Genomic DNA, 17,252 nt, shown 5'->3' on the forward strand with positions numbered 1-17,252 from the left:
CGTGTACAAGAGTGGCTCAAACGTCCGTATTGATACCACTCTCATTGGATTTGATCAGACCAGCTGGCAGCGTGGAAATAGGAGCTACATCTTTAAAGGCCACCGTAAGTATATCACAAATATCATATCCTAAGTTACACTGGTCCCAGTGTTTGATATTTTTATAAGTTCTTTATGTTGAATGTTGTGGTGCTGTGGTTGAGGATTGAGTATATTCTGTAATGCTTATATTGCCCCTTGTCTTACATTGCCACAGCTGATGGTGCTACAATGATGGAAGTGGATCATGAAACTGGCCAAGTAAGGGAACATATTTTTTTCTTAATGCATAATAGTAAAGCTGAAATTGGTATGTATGCGAGGAAGGCTCATGTCTTTCTTTAAACCAGAGTATGAGTATCAAGGTCCTTAGAATAGTACTGTATATTTGAATGCATTCTGACAGTACATAGTTAACTGACTGTTTTGTAATATTTTGTACACAGGAAAGTAGAAATTAATCAAAGATGTGTTGAGTTTTTTCTGGTTTCACAGATGTAACATTATAACACAAAACCTTGTGTATGTAAATTGACATAATTTACCAATGATGAATCTGTTTGCAGGTGTATGTGGAGAACATGCGAACACTTCCACCAGACCAGGCACAGGCGTACATGCGGCCCCATCCCGGCATGCTGTCTCAGCGGCTCACCACACCCATTGCCATCACCTACATTGATACTGAGAAGATCAGTTTTGAAAGGTGTGTCATCAGTACCTATACACCCTATACACCTGAGTCAGTAATATTTTCATGTAGTGGGAACAATTTACTGTTATTTATAGTATCATTAATGAGTGATTTGCCCCGTATTTATTATTTAAAAGTTTTTCCCTTCATACAGGGATAAAGCTGGGATCTGGGGTTGGCGAAGTGATAGAAGTGAAAATGTTAATGGCCATGACTGTAAGGTAAGTTTATTGTCAGTTTTAAGTGTGATGTTATGGATATAGTAACAACCACCTTCATTTACAGGATTTGCTGGCTTGGTATAAAAATAAGCAGTTATTTAGGTAATCATCTTTAATTTGTAAAAAAAAATATGGAACACAATCATACAGGCTCATGTAAAATGATTTTTTTTTTACTTGACAGCCAGCAGAAATAATTACAAAAAATGAATGATAAAAGTTTCAGTTACATTGAACACTGGATTCTACATTTTTATAGGTATTTTCTGCCACCAATGTAGAACTTGTGACCAAGACTCGAACTGAACACTTAACTGATGCTGACAAGGAGAAGACATCTCCGAGGAGTCCTATTCAATCTTTCTTGAATATTGCTGAAGTAGAAGAAAAGCAAAACTCTCCTTCATCATCTGAGGAGGTAAATCATTCACATTTTTGTCAGTGCTAAAAGCATAGGATTGTAGTGCTTGCTTGGTTTAGATCTTGGCTAATGAGTTTATTGTCATAGAATGGTGATACCATTTGTTGATGTTATTTATATCATCACTGGATTTCAGAGTGAGACAGGCAATCTTAACAATCCTACTAACATTACTGCGGAGGAATACTTCAATCCTGAGGTGGATCTGCAAGGACGCGACATTGGGCGACCCAAGGAAGTTTCCAAAAAAGTACAAAGTTTTAAGGTGAGTGGTCATTAATTTTTATCAATTCATATCATAAAGGTGAGTTTCATGAGAAAGAAAATCTGAGATGAAAAATAGTTGTTAGATGCTCATCAATGAAGTTAAGTAAAATATATTTGTTCTAAAGGCAACAAAAACTTCAACAGATACAGTGAAGACTCAATACTTGAACTTAATTCGTTCCAAATGGCTGTTTGAATATTTACAAAGTTTGACTATTAATACCTATAAATCAGGTAATTTGTTCCAGTCATTGTCAAATCCAAGTTTAAAAATTTTGCAGTCGCCGCTGGCACTGACGCACAAAAGCAGGGTTAGGCTGTCTTTCATGGGCTTGTGTCCTGGCAAACACTTCTCTTTCCTTTGTTATATAGGTCCTGTTTGGTAGCTTTTTTTTTTTTTCCAAAACAGACCAGTTTCATCACAATTAAAGATCTGTTGTGGGCTTAAGCACTCCTTATCCACAAATTTCTTAAATTCAGGCAAAAAATTTCTCAGATTTAGCTATACAGTACTCAAGCTGCAAGATCAGTTATTCTTCCTCCTTTCTCGTATTTATCAATAATCTCTTTTCCTTTCAATGGTTCTCACTACATTCTTTCTTGTAGGCTTATTCTCACCACTAACAAGCCTCTTTAGTGCCATTGGAAGCTTAAAAAAAAAAAAAAAAAAAAAAAAAAAAAAATAAAATAAATAAATAAATAAAAATAAAATAAAAGTGCAGGACAATGCTATTCCTACAACAGCGAAGGATCAACTGGCGGGAAGGGAGAGACCCTTTGTTTACAGCCACGTGGACGGACATTTGACTAATAGGTATTTTTCAAGTACGTATTAAGTCAAACTTTTGCGTTCGACTATTGAAAAGTTTGACTATTTGGATGTTCAAGTATTGAGTCTCCACTGTACATTTTTTATCTTCTTATGGTTCTTATTATCATCCATATTCCTTGTGACAACAGAGGAAGCCATCAGAATTCATTAGCAATCTTGATATCCACGTAGATTTGTATATTGCATCAGATAAATTTTAGATACCCACTGTTCACTTCTCAAGCTTTTCCTTAATTATTACTGTTTCAAAATCTGGTCCCTATATTGGTGGCCTTCAAGGTAATCTTGGTCCCACTAGTAAGGAGTCATGTTTGCCATAAGATGAACATACCCAGCATCTTTGTCTTTTTAGTACTATGTTTTTGCCTGTAATGGATTCTTAGCTTATTTCTTGTCCCTTATTCATGTTCAGGCGCACTTGTGGCTGGCAGAAGAGTATCCTCTCAAACTCCAGGACCAGGTGATGCCCATTGTGGACCTCATGGCCATCAGCTCTTCTCATTTTGCCAAGCTAAAGCACTTCATTCAAATGCAGCTTCCTAGTGGATTTCCAGTGAAGATTGGTATGTAGACTGACAAGCTATGTGCTACTATTGTTGCTTTACCTTTACTAAATGAGCAACTGCCAAATATAAGATTATATAATGAAATATATTTAAAAGATGCCAGATGTAGTGATGAGGTCTAAAGTTATTATTTTTTTATCATTATAATAGTAAAATTTTATTTTTTATTGTATTTTTTTTATTTATCATTTATTTATAATTTTTTCCTCCCAGAAATCCCACTCTTCCATGTGTTGACAGCAAGAATAACTTTTGGAAACATTTTTGGTGTTGACGTTTCCATCAACAAAGTGTCCACGGTGGCCGAGGAAGATAGATTGTCTTGTGTTATTGAGGAAGATGCATTTGATCCTCCATCGAGTTATACTGTCATAGGTATGTTTTCTTGAAATAAATTAACATATATGAAGTACTGAAGAAAACTGGAATTCTGTACTGTTTTATTTTAATACTCTCAAGAAGTATTTACCTTGAATAAGTAAAATTAATTTAAAAGTTTTGAGTAACCAAATGATGCTTAATCTACTCTTTAATTATTAATTAATTATTTCTTTACTTAGAAAATTTACTACAAAACATCAATTACAATAACTCTTATTATTGCAAATTCTACAGCTTTGTTCTGTAATATAGTGCAAGATTTTAAATGGTAGAAATGTCCATGTCTACAGTTACACTGTTGAGAACTTGACTGAAACACAATTCCTTGTTTACGTTGGTACAGGTCACTCGGACCAGCAGCATCTGCAGATGAGCTTGGATGAGGATGATGCATTGCTCCAGTATGCCATTCAACAATCCTTAGTTGAGGCTGGCACAGAACAAGACCAAGTGGACATCTGGGAAGCACTGCAAGCTGACCATCGCCCACCACCTGGGAAACAAGGGTCAGTGTGCATAATTCTAAATGCTCCTCATTTTTATCTGTCTTTTAATTTCTATCAATCCTCTTCATAAAGGAAGTCCTTGTGGAATATTTTTCCGACTTTTATCTATATTTTATAATCTTGCGAGATTAATGCCAGTGATTCTTGTTTTGTCTAGACCCAATTCCAAGCCAGGATCACGTCCCAACACTCCGGCACACATGGGACTACAGACGGTAGAGGATGCACAGCTGCAAAGGTGAGAAAGTTAGTTTTGTTTGGATTATTAAGAGTTCCTTAAATTAACATGTGAATCTTGCTTTCTAAATCCCAGTTGAAGTAGCTTCTTCACAATAATAGTTGTAATTATTTTCAATTATTTAAATGTACTATCTTTAATATGCACTTAACTTGTGAGTGATTGTAGGTTTAGAGTTTAGTTTGTTATTTTGAAAATTACTGTCTTTAAGATGTCTGAATAAAGTATTTATATTTTCTTTTTTAGAGCCATCGAGGAGTCATTGGCTTTAAACACTAAGGGGGGAGGTGTTCAACCCTCCTCTCAGCCCACCACTCTGCCCCAGCTGCGCATGGAGCCCGAGGGGGATGTAGCTGTGCCTGGAGGTCTGGCTGTGACGCCAGGAGGCAGCATATTGGACTCAGAGATGGCTATGGCTCTATCTCTATCACAGCAACATCAGGAAGAGGAGGAGGCCAGAAGGAAACAGGAAGAAGAAACTTTAAAGCGCATTCTTGAATTGTCCCTCACTGAGAAATAATGTAAATTCTGCTCTAGATGAGAATAGCTAAGAATACTGCCATAGTACACTTTATATATAATACAGTTGTACTACTTGGTACTGATGGGAAATAAGAATGTTGGGATTCCAGGGCAAATTATCTGAGTCAAGATGTGGAAGTTTAATTTGATATTACGTAAAAAAAATAATACTCATTGTTACAGGATGATGTATTTGTTACAGAGACTATTTTGTGAAAACTAAGAAGTTAGGTTCCAAATTTATTTGGTGGAAAATAGATGCTGTTGTAATTTGTTGAAAGTTTTTGTTGACACCTAGTGCCTCTTCTTAGCCATTTTGTACATTCTATTGAAGCAAGTGTTTTGTGTAGCAACACGTGCAGACTGCAATGCTTTGGTCTGGCACTATTTTGTCAGTGACAGCTATATCAGATAATACAGTATATTCTTTTTGAATATATGAGATCATTATTTGAGCATGGTATGTCATCTATATTAAGGTGATTATTATTATTATTACTATTTCTATTATTATTACCATTATCATTATTGTTATTATTATTTTTATTATAGTACTATGATGTGATTATTTTATATTAACTTTACGTTAATAATTTTTTATAAATCCAGTTTTAGTGATGAATGTGAAGTGTGACTATTCACATGCTATAATAGTAATAATTAAGTCTGAGCTTTACTTTCAAGTCTTTCATGGTACTTTATAAATACATTGTCAGAATATATATGTATTAAGTCAGAATATTATTAATCTCAAGATTAAGTCTTGCAAAATGTCATTATTAGTTAATTACGGAAATTAATGTATGGAAATTGAAGTCTGTTGTAATAGCTTTTCCTCCTTACTAAGTATAAGATAATGAAATTTTAAGGTTTGCATTCATGTTCAATCTTAGATTTTTAAAATTTTTATGTATATTATTATTATTATTATTTTTTATTTATTTTATTATTATTATTATTTATTTATTTTTTCTTTATTTGTGACAATTGACTGCTTCACTGCTGCAAGTTAATCCACGGGTCTACCTCAATCAATGGATGTTTCTGCATGTATTTAGATCAAAGCAGACAACAAAGCAGCTCTATTTCATTTAAATCCAGGCACAAGATCACCCACAGACTATGCTGCCACTATGCATTAATCTATTTCTTGACTTAAACATTTTTACTTGATACTTGTTGACAATCCCTTCACAAATATCTACAATCTGAAAATGAATATTCAAAAGCTTATATGACAAAAGAGCACTCCAGTATTATGACAAATTTCTTAAGTACAAAGGTCTGTGTTAAGTTCATGTATTTCATTATGTACGGCACAGAACTAAAGCCTCACATCACTGACGGGTGACATGAGAATGCACCTGATATTGCCTCATGGGATGCTAATAAGCTTCTGTATGCAGTTTATATTTCAATATACATCAGAAAACTATGGATTTTTTTCCTAACAGCAAGAAGAAAAACTGTGAAAACCTTTGCAGCAGTTAAAATGAAAACAAGCTCACACTTCACAAACTCCAGTGTTTACAAGAACAATAATTGGCATGCTTCAACAGTGGAGAGAGAGAGAGAGAGAGAGAGAGAGAGAGAGAGAGAGAGAGAGAGAGAGAGAGAGAGAGAGAGAGAGAGAGAGAGAGAGAAACTGAATAAGGGATTTTCAACTTGTATCAGTGTTGTCATTCTTCAGTGTTATACTCATTCCCAGCCCCAGGCCCATATCAACCTGTTCCTTAGTGGCTACACAAACTGGGGCTGTCATGTTCTTTTGTAACATGGGTTATGACCATAAAAAAATTATGAACAAAATTCACATGCTTTATGAAAAAAAAAAAAAAAAAAAAAAAAAAAAAGCTAAATTATCATATTATATCCTTGTGCAAATCTTAAACCAGAGCCAGCAGCAGTGAAACATATGTAATGTAAGATTAAAGGTTATTTTGTATTATGCATGCAGGTGCAGTATATATTGCAAATGTATCGGATACAGTGGAAAAAAAAATGTTGGGGTATTCTATTATGAGCCCTAATGATTGGAATGAGATGCCTATGCATGATGTCAGCCACTGGCTACAGTATTACAGTAAACCAGAAATATTTTGGTTTCTCTTTATTAGTGATTTATGGAGGTGTGCAATGTATCTTTTGCAAAAAAAAAAATAGTCGTCTTTATTATGGCTGAAAACATTGTTGTGTTCATGGTTCACTTAAAAGGTGAAAAATACACTTCAGAAAGTATTAAGCCTCATCAAACCATGATGGACATGTGTGAATTTCCTGAAAACAGGTCATGTTCTTCACATAATTGTAAACTGCAACATTTGCAATACATACCTTCCTCCCTCTTCTATATAAGTTAAAAATACCCAAGCAGTGGGAGAGAATCTACATCCAACTTACACTCAAAATAGTGTTATTTAGTCAGGAAGCAAGACAATAAGCTGAACTATAGCTATGCTCTCCTTGGTTTCATTGAGGACTGGTGTAAATTTCAAAGCTCAACTTTCCAACAGTAATAATACAATTTTGGCATCTTATTCCTATGAAATCTTATGGTAGAAGACCCCAAGCCTGGGTTTCATTAAGGCAATGGGTGATAAATTTAGATAGCACTGTCTTTTTGCAATGTACAAGCCCCTTAATATGGTATGGTACTAATAATCAGCAGTGCTTCCTCTAGATTTTGCTGCAGTTCTTTCCTGAAAACAAATGAAATGGTGCTTGTGCCAACATTCCCTTCTGCAACTGTACCTTTGGATTCAATAGTATTAAGAAGAATGATGCGTAACAACTTACAAAAGAGCTGAAAGTAAGCAGGCAAGATATGTGCGTAGTGCATTACATGTCTTAATCCAATGTATCATTATCAAAATTCATCATTACATTTATGGAATAAGTCAACGAAGTTACTGGCTGGGAGTGATTATATATATATATATATATTTTTTTTTTTCTCTCTCTTTTCTTTCATACAGCCTATAAGAGTATGGATGTGATTATATTTTGTGGGAATTGTTACAGCAACAATTTTTGCTCATATGCAACATATTAGCTTTACTCTCATATATATACTTATATTAGTTTGATCTGTTGATACTCTGCAGGTAACCTGACTGCATTTATTCTGAGTTTTACTTCTTTTGATCAGCTATTTGTGTAATATGTGATAATGGAATTATTCATTGTAACATAATATTACAGGATTTATATCAGGATATCTCAGGCACAATAATACTGATGACTTTTACCAACCTCCCAACTTTCATATCAGATTTTTTTTCCTAAATATTCATGAATAAATTGAACAACTTCAGCTAATGTATATTTGATTCAAAGTAAAACTAACACCATCAACATATGCTATAATACAATGAAGTTCCCTATGTAAAAGTATATTTTTTATAGTGGTGTGCTAATTGTATATAAAAGCATTTACTTATACTGTAGGCCAGATCTAGTTAAACTCGTGATTGTAAAGAAGCATAAAATGTCAGGATGGATCTTTAAAGAATTTCTTTATATCTGTAAAGCCTATTTTTGCTATAACTGTCTTTTTATGTCTAACTGTCAGGAACCCTCACTCCTAAGAGCCTTCATGTTCCATGTGTCCACCATTACTATCTGATGCCTGGACAGCAGCAGTGTATGTTCTATGTATACACACTTCATACTGCTTTTCATATGTAGAATGTAAAAGCTGATTAGTCTAGCATATGTACTTAACTAAAATGTGAGGAAGCTGATAATGAGAGAATGGTGGAGAAGGTTGTGATATGTGATATGTTTGGTAAGATAGTCAACTTTAATGAGAAGACTAGTCTATATTATGACAATATGAAGCATGAACTCTGACTAAAGGTAAATGTTTTGGAGGGAGCAAAATATAGGAACTACTAGGCACAACAAACATTTTGTTGTTGCTGCTTTTGTGACAATATAAAGCATGATCTGTGACTAAAGGTTAATATTTTTGGAGGGAGCAAAAGCTAGAACTTGCAAAAACAACATAATTTGTTGTTGCATTACGGTAATTTCATTATGAAAGTACTGTAAGTCAGTCAGAGACTGTTTATATCTATAGCAATGATCTTATAGATTTACATAGGCTATTAATGCCACCTCTAGTTAAATGAACTGAACTTTTCAGAGGAACTAACACCTTGCATTACTTTTATGAGCCTTCCAGTGCTGAACTTTTCATGTACTGTGATATGTGAAGAGTCGAGATATCAGTACTTCCAAGAGCCATATCTTACAGTTAGAAATGTGTGTGAAAGTTGTGAGGAAAATACGAATGTGTGGGATTTAGAGATTACTGCAGTTGCCTTGAAATAAAACAATTACTGCCAAATAAAATCCATCTTCTTTACTGAAAATCTTATTAGCCTATATTCAATTACGCCTGAATGAATCATTTGACAATTTTTTTCACATAGGAAAAATGTTATAATCTAAAGATAAAAAGATCCATTGTTATTTTACTAATACCATTCTCAAAACCTTTCTCCCTTATTCTATTCTTTTTCTTCCTTGACCCATAGGCACTGAATTAAATCAATCTCTTTGTTAGTTCTACTTTTATCAATATATTCACAAGTTAATAATGGTACAAGTTGAGTTTATTCAGGATGACTCTAGAACTAAGGATGCCAAAGTACTGACGAGCTCATTACCAACCTGAATACATTATAAAACAGAGCAAAATCTAAGGAATGGCAACTTACAATTCAGAGGAATTGCTTCTGACTTTCAGACTGTTAGTAACCTGAGGCCATCTTCTTCTTGGCTGCTGCAATGATGCGTGAGTGATTCAGTGCAGTTGAGTTACGCATCTTGAAGCAGTTGATGCAAAAACGTTCATTTTCATACATGGTTGAACAGACTGAAAAATAAATGAATAGATTCAAGAAGAGAAAAGAAATAGTATTGTAATTTACTTAAATTCATAACTTGATACCAGATCTACATATATTAAAATTACTTAATAAATAAAGCACTGGCCACTACAAAAGAATTCCCAAGGAAAGAAACACTAAAATATCTATGAGTCAATATCAACATATTCACATACAGTAAACCTTTGGGTTAATGGGCCCACTTTACATCACTCCAGCCAAGCTATAGTATCCATGTGTAATTCACTGTTTGATCTGCTGCAGTCTCTGACGAGACAGCCAAACGTTACCCTACGGAACGAGCTCAGAGCTCATTGTTTCCGATCTTCGGATAGGCCTGAGACCAGGCACACACCACACACCGGGACAACAAGGTCACAACTCCTCGATTTACATTCCGTACCTACTCACTGCTAGGTGAACAGGGGCTACACGTGAAAGGAGACACACCCAAATATCTCCACCCGGCTGGGGAATCGAACCCCGGTCCTCTGGATTGTGAAGCCAGCGCTCTAACCACTGAGCTACCGGGCTGTGTGTGTGTGTGTGTGTGTGTATTTACCTACTTGTAGATTTTTTATGCTCGTGTGGCCCCGTCTCAATATCTACACTTATCCAATTTTTATTTAAAACTATGCACACTCGTTGCTGACACCACTTCTTCACTCAAACTGTTCCACATCTCAACACATCTTTGTGGGAAACTATATTTTTCAGCATCTCTCGGACATCTTCCCTTTCTCATCTTTTTACTATGCGATCTTGTGTTTCGAATGTCACATTCTTCTCTCAGGATCAGTTTCTCATTATCCACTTGGTCCATTCCATTGATCAATTTATAAACTTGTATCAGATCCCCTCTCTCCCTTCTCTGTTCCAGGGTTGGTAGATCCATAGCCTTTAGTCTCTCATCATATGTCATCCCTTCAAATTCTGGAACCATTCTTGTAGCGATTTTTTGTAGTCTCTCCAACTTCCTTATGTGTTTCTTTTTGTGAGGGGTCCACACTACTCCTGCATATTCCAATCTGGGTCTTATTATAGTACTTATCAATTTCTTCATCATTTCTTTATCCATGTAGTAAAATGTGTGGGTGTGTGTTTATTTACCTAGTTGTAGTTTTACAGGGCCTGGGCTTTATGCTTGTGTGGCCCCGTCTCCATATCTATACTTATCCAATTTTTCTTTAAAACTATGCACACTTGTTGCTAACACCACTTCCTCACTCAAACTGTTCCAAGTCTCAACACATCTTTGCGGGAAACAAAATGTGTATGTATTTACCTATTTGTGTATTACAGGGCCCAAGCTAAGCTCTCTGTGACCTGTCTCCTTGTCCATTCCTGTCATATCTCTCTTTCATCTGATTGACACACACCGTGTCAACGACATCACTGCTCAGTTTATTCCACTTATCAATGCTACGATGCGGGAAACTGTATTTTCTCACGTCATTTAGACAGATGTCTTTTATTAGCATTTTTTCCATGTCCTCGGAGATGATTACTTGTGGTCACCTTTATCAACTCTCTGTCCAGTATGTCAATCTTGTTCACCAATTTATACATAGTTATCATGTCTCCTCTTGTTCTTCTCTCTTCTAATGTGGTCAGTCCCAGCTTCCTCAGTCTTTCCTCATAGTCTAACTCCCTGAGTCCTGGTACCATCCTTGTTGCCAGCCTCTGTACCCTTTCCACCTTCTTCACATTTTTCTTCATATGCGGTGACCAGACACATGCTGCATATTCTAACTGGGGTCTTATTAAGGTACATAATATCTTCTTCATCATTCCTTCATCTAGGTAGTGGAATGCAAGGCCAATATTTTGAAGCATGTTGTATGTTTTCCAAAAAATCTTGTTAATGTGTTTCTCCGGTGACAAGGTGTTTTGCACGTTACTCCTAAGTCTTTCTCCTCATTGGTCTCTTTAATTTTCTCATCACCCAGCCTGTAATCCCTGTTTGGTCTGTATCTACTTCTTCCCATTTTCATAACATGGGTCTTGTCTATATTAAATTCCATCTGCCACTCCTTACTCCACTCATATATTTTATCAAGATCTTCCTGTAACTTGTTACAATCTTCCACATTCTTTACTCTCCTCATAATTTTAGTATCGTCCGCAAACATGTTCATGTAACTGTCAATTCCTACTGGCATATCATTAACATAAATCAAAAACATGATGGGACCAGCACTGACCCTTGTGGAACTCCACTGGTTACCTTCTTCCACTCGGACTTCCTTCCTCTCACCACTGTTCTCATTTCTCTTCCCATTAAGTAATTTTCCATCCATTTTGCTAGTTTATCATTTACTCCTCCAATCATCTTTAGTTTCCACATCAGTCTATTGTGTGGTATTTTATCAAAGGCCTTTCTCAAGTCCAGGTAGATAGCATCCACCCATCCCTCTCTATGTTGTAGTATGTCAGTCACTGCCAGAGTGAGGTTTCTTCTGTGATATGTGATCCCTTCCTCCTTCACAAAATTTGTGTATGTACTTTTTCACACACATTCGCCCCATGATAATGATAATAAAGAAAATTAAATGGAACGAATAAATAAATAATTTTTTTTTCTATACTACCACATATAGTTATTTTACAGTACCTTCTCTATGGATATACTTGGGACAGTTTGAGCAGCGCACCATCCCGTCCTCTGGAATGCTTCTGTACACTTTGAGACACACATAGCAGAACTGCCGCCTCTTCCAGTACTTATCGCAGGGAACACACAATGTGGTGGCGTACCTCAGCTGCTTGTTGTCCTTGTCCTTCTTGAACTGTGTGTGACAATAAGTACTAATTCCTACTCTAAATGGCTTCATGAATTTTATATCACCAGGACCAATTAACATTTCCTAATCTATGACTGAATATTGTTGGTTGTTTATTTTACTATGACAGATTCAATGTGGATAGGAATGTGATCAAGATACTGAAGAGCTACAAATGAACATACAATACCTGTGATATGATTTAAACTTTATATAACAAAAAATAAAAATTAATTAAAAACACCCAGTTCTGATTCTTACATACACATACCAAGGGTGTCTCAAACAAAAAAAGACCACAAATGGGGTAGCTAAGATGAAGAACACTACTTTCACATTCACACCACTCTCTTATTCTCTTGGCTCCTAACAAGAGAAAATTATCCTGCCCCCACTTTATTGGGGTCAGCCGTACAGATTGGACCTTCTACTTTGTGCTACTACTAAAACCCAAAAATGTTGACCAGGAACACAAACTTTCCATAACAAATTTCTTTTACCTGGCATTCCAGCAATTGTACATTGAATAGACAGGCACCCCTGCAGTATACTGCCTCAGCCACCACCTACCTCATGCTGCCACTCTGCATTCTTGAGATGCTCATTGCCGGCAGGTGTCTTGGAACCACATGATGAACACATGGCACACTCCTTGCAGTGCCAGCGGCCATTAGGAACCCGCCTCAGCCCCACACAGTAAATATGGTACCTAATGAGATGATCTGTTATTTTGATATCTATTAGATCTATCAGCTGTCTTCTGTGTGATAGAGAGATTTCACACTCTGTCACAGAGGAAGATGCATTGGACAGAAACAACTGGAAGAGTCTTGTACATAGTGTCATACCCTCATTCTGAAAAGGCATATGAAAAACTGTCTTTTTCTATAAAAAATAGATAATGGTCATAGCATTAAATTCCCCCTTCCCCATCCTATCTCTGGCCTTATCTGCAGGATTAGAGTAAGTGAGAACAACCCCATCCTTTCCCATGCTTGAGGTTCACCACAATGGCCAAGATTAATGTTGGTAGCCCTTTCCACCCAACAATTAAGACAAATGAGATAATGAATGCATTCTTCACTTACATTTTCACAAATATACAGTATTCTGTTGTATTTTCTGATCAACATAATAGTCTTCAGAAATATGTAGGTCACCTAGAAGATCACCCATCTTTCTCTCCTCTATTCCATTCCATCTTTTTATCACTTTGTCTAATGTTTTCCTATCATAATCTCTATCACACTTTCCATCACACTCTCAAAACGCCTCTTATCTTTGTAATTCACCTCCTCTCCTCTAGTCACCCAGCCATCTTCATTACAGAGCTCAGAGCTCATAGACCATCTTCTAGGACTGAGACCACAACACTCCACACACTCACTCCAACCCTCAGTTACATCCTTCCTATTTCTCTTCCACACATTAAGAGGCTTCCCATTTCCTCCCGCCCATTTCCACCTCTCATTAGTCAAGCGTCTCACTCACTATTTTATTTTTTTTTTTCCCTCCTATCCTCCTTTCCTTCATTCTCCAATCCTTCAACTACTTTTTTTTCCGCAACCACTTTTACTCCTAATATCCCTCATTTTTACTTCTTTTTAAATTAGTGTATAATTCATTTCCTTCATGTCAAGGTTCTTTTACATCAGCTCATTGTATTTATTAGAGATCCGATCATCTATCTATCAATCCTATCCCCATTTTTTATCTCCTTATTTTTTATTCATCTTCAATCCTTTTCTTTAGTGATATTTCTATAAGATATTGATTACTGAGTAATTTCTTTTCATGGCTTCAAAAGCTTCTCTAATTCTCCTATTTCACAAACATTCTCAGAAGGACTTACAGCATCCCCAAAACAAAGTCCCATCTGATCATCCCGTCCACCAACTCATCCTTGTCCAGTGCAGTAATCACTATAAGTAGTAGTATCTATCTGGTATCCATCATAGTAGTATCTATCTCCCCAATTATGGTATCTATTTATCAGAATTCCAAAATTCTATTGGTTTTGGCCAATCTCAGATACCTCATGATGGCTCTCCATAGCAGGCATCTGAGGTTGCGATAATGAAATTTTAGCAGCTTTTCACTTGTGTGTGTGTGTGTGTGTGTGTGTGTGTGTGTGTGTGTACCTAGTTGTATTTACCTAGTTGTAGTTTTACAGGGCCTGGGCTTTATGCTCGTGTGGCCCTGTCTCCATATCTACACTTATCCAATCTTACTTTAAAAGTATGCACACTCGTTGCAGACACTACTTCTTCATTTAAACTGTTCCACGTCTCAATACATCTCTGGAAACTATATTTTTAATATCTCTCAGACATCTTCCTTTTCTCAGCTTTTACTATGCGATCTTGTGCTTCAGATGTCATATTCTTCTCTCAGGATCAGTTTCTCATTATCCACTTGGTCCATTCCGTTGATCAATTTATAAACTTGTATCAGGTCTCCTCTCTCCTTCTTTGTTCCAGGGTTGGTAGATCCATAGCCTTTAGTCTCTCCTCATATGTCATCCCTTCAAATTCTGGAACCATTCTTGTAGCCATTTTTGTAGCCTCCAATTTCCTTATGTGTTTCTTTTATGAGGGGTCCACACTACTCCTGCATATTCCAATCTGGGTCTTATTATAGTACTTATCAATTTCTTCATCATTTCTTTGTCCATGTAGTGAAATGCTACTCCAATATTCCTTAGCAAATTATATGTTTCTCTAAAAATTCTATCAATATGGCTTACTGGTTGATTGTTTTCTTCCATCGTCACTCCTAAGTCCTTTTCCTTTTTACTTTCTCCAGTTCTACTCCATCTCCCATCTTATAGATTCCCACAGGTCGTCTTTCACTCTTTCCCATTTCCATGACATGGCTTTTGTTCACATTGAATTCCATTTCCCACTTTTTACTCCATTCCCAGATCTTATTTAGGTCTTCTTGCAGTATTTCACAATCCTCCTTTTGCTTTATAACTCTGCACAGTTTCGTATCATCTGCAAACAGATTTATGTAGCTGTTCACTCCTTCTGGCATGTCGTTAATATAAATGAGGAAAAGTATTGGTGCCAATACTGACCCCTGTGGCACTCCGCTTTCTACTGCTCTCCACTTGACTTCATATCTTTAACTACCGTCCTTATTTCTCTCCCCTCAAATAATTTTCTATCCATCTCAATGTGCTTCCTTTAAGCCACCCTTCTCCTCTAACTTCCATAGTAATCTTGCATGTGGCACTTTGTCAAACGCCTTTTTAAATCCAAATAAATACAGTCAACCCATCCTCTCTCTTGTACTCTATCAACTATTCTAGAATAGAAACTCAATAAATTAGTTACACAAGACCGTCTTTTCTAAAACCAAATTGGCTATTTGATATTAATTTGTTGTCTTCAAGGAACTCGATCCATTGTTTCTTTATTATTCTTTCACACATCTTGCATATTACACTAGTTAGTGATACCGGTCTGTAATTTAAAGGTTCTTCCTTCCTTCCGCTCTTATATATGGGAACCACCTCAGCTCTTTTCCATTCTACTGGTACTGTTCCATTTTCTATTGAGCATTTTATGATGTTGTATATAGGACTTGCTAGTTCTTCCCTACATTCTTTCAGTATTCTGCCTGAGACTTCATCTGGTCCCATTGCCTTCTCTTCATCCAGTTCCTTCATTAACTCTTTTATTTCAAGCTTGGTTACTTTAATCTCTTTCATATAGATTGTCTCTATTACCCTGTGGCCTCTCAAATTTGGATTCCTTAGTAAAGACCTCCTGAATTTTTATTTAATAGTTCTGCCATACTTTTTGGGTCTTCCACCATCCTGTTCTCTCCTTTTAACCTTTCTATTGTTTCTTTTTGCCTAATTTTTCCATTTATGAATCTATAGAACAATTTTGGTTGCTCCTTACATTTTTCGACAATGTCTTTTTCGAAGTTCTTTTCCTCTTCCTTCCTCACCTTAACATATTCATTTCTCGCTGCCTTGAAGTTTTCCTTATTTGCTGGATTTCTATTTCTCCTCCACCTTTCCATGCTCCATCTCTTTTCTCCTTTGCCCTAGCACACCTTGCATTAAACCAATCTTTCTTTCCTTCTTCTTTAGGTCTATATTTTGGGACATATTCCTGACTCCTGTTTTGTATATTTCCAAAAATAAGTTATATTTGTCTTGCATTGTCTCTGAGTTTTCCATCTCCTCCCAGTCTACGTTTTAAAATAGTTCTTGAGATTCTCAATATCAGCCTTTCTGTAATTTAATCGGTCTCCTTTGTATGAATCGTCTCTATCTTCCTTTCCTCTTCTATATCTATTTCTAATATTGCATGGTCACTCTTTCCCAATGGGCACTTATATCTTATATCATCATTCATTTGTATACCCCTTGTAAAACTAGGTCCAATCTCGCTCGCTCGTTTTTCCTCTGAATCTTGTGCATTCCTTTACTCTCTGGTCCATCATATTGTCTATCATTAGGTTCAAGAATCTTTCTCCCAGGCTTCTTCCCCATACCACTTTCATAATTTTCCCAGTCCACTTCTTTACAGTTGAAATCTCCTACTAATATCACTTTTCTCCTTTCTTTAACGATTCTCGTTAGACTCCTTATTGTGTCATCTATCATGTCTTTATATTCTTGATTGGTCCATGAATTTGTTTTGGTGGCACATATGTTACAATGATTGTTAACTCTTTTTTATTAATATGCATCTTAATATACAATACTTCTGCTTTTCCTTCCCACATTCCATTTCATTTATCACTATCTCCTTCCTTAACATAATCATGACTCCTCCTCCTTTACCCACTCTGTCTCTTCTCCATACATTATACCTATTATCCAAGTCTATTTTGATTGCCTTATTTAGTTTTGTTTCAGCCAGGCAT

At 36.1% G+C, this 17,252-nt stretch overlaps 2 protein-coding genes across 4 annotated transcripts in view; one reads left to right on the top strand and one right to left on the bottom strand.

The window, feature by feature from the left end:
- Positions 1-9,056, top strand: part of LOC123508381 (ankyrin repeat domain-containing protein 13D-like) — a 17,708-nt gene extending 8,652 nt beyond the window's left edge. For both annotated transcript variants that reach the window (XM_045262083.1, XM_045262082.1), the window contains 11 exons: positions 1-104; positions 257-300; positions 606-745; positions 888-954; positions 1,214-1,372; positions 1,512-1,640; positions 2,887-3,037; positions 3,254-3,415; positions 3,765-3,927; positions 4,085-4,165; positions 4,412-9,056. The exon at positions 1-104 is cut by the window's left edge and continues 40 nt beyond it. In XM_045262083.1, the coding sequence (XP_045118018.1) occupies positions 1-104; positions 257-300; positions 606-745; positions 888-954; positions 1,214-1,372; positions 1,512-1,640; positions 2,887-3,037; positions 3,254-3,415; positions 3,765-3,927; positions 4,085-4,165; positions 4,412-4,685 (1,474 nt within the window). In that variant the 3' untranslated portion in view covers positions 4,686-9,056. The remainder of the gene's footprint in view (positions 105-256; positions 301-605; positions 746-887; positions 955-1,213; positions 1,373-1,511; positions 1,641-2,886; positions 3,038-3,253; positions 3,416-3,764; positions 3,928-4,084; positions 4,166-4,411) is intronic.
- Positions 1,052-17,252, bottom strand: part of LOC123508380 (titin homolog) — a 29,136-nt gene continuing 12,935 nt past the window's right edge. Inside the window, exons 11-14 of one of the 2 annotated variants that reach the window (XM_045262081.1) lie at positions 12,936-13,074; positions 12,197-12,371; positions 9,412-9,569; positions 1,052-3,914 (exon numbers count right to left, since the gene is read on the bottom strand). In XM_045262081.1, coding sequence (XP_045118016.1) covers positions 9,445-9,569; positions 12,197-12,371; positions 12,936-13,074 — 439 coding nt within the window. In that variant the 3' untranslated portion in view covers positions 1,052-3,914; positions 9,412-9,444. Of the gene's footprint in view, positions 4,158-9,411; positions 9,570-12,196; positions 12,372-12,935; positions 13,075-17,252 lie in introns of both variants that reach the window. The other variant, XM_045262080.1, reaches the window with a different exon arrangement.

This window comes from Portunus trituberculatus, chromosome 24, assembly GCF_017591435.1.
Source record: "Portunus trituberculatus isolate SZX2019 chromosome 24, ASM1759143v1, whole genome shotgun sequence".
NCBI classification, from domain to species: Eukaryota; Metazoa; Arthropoda; class Malacostraca; order Decapoda; family Portunidae; genus Portunus; species Portunus trituberculatus.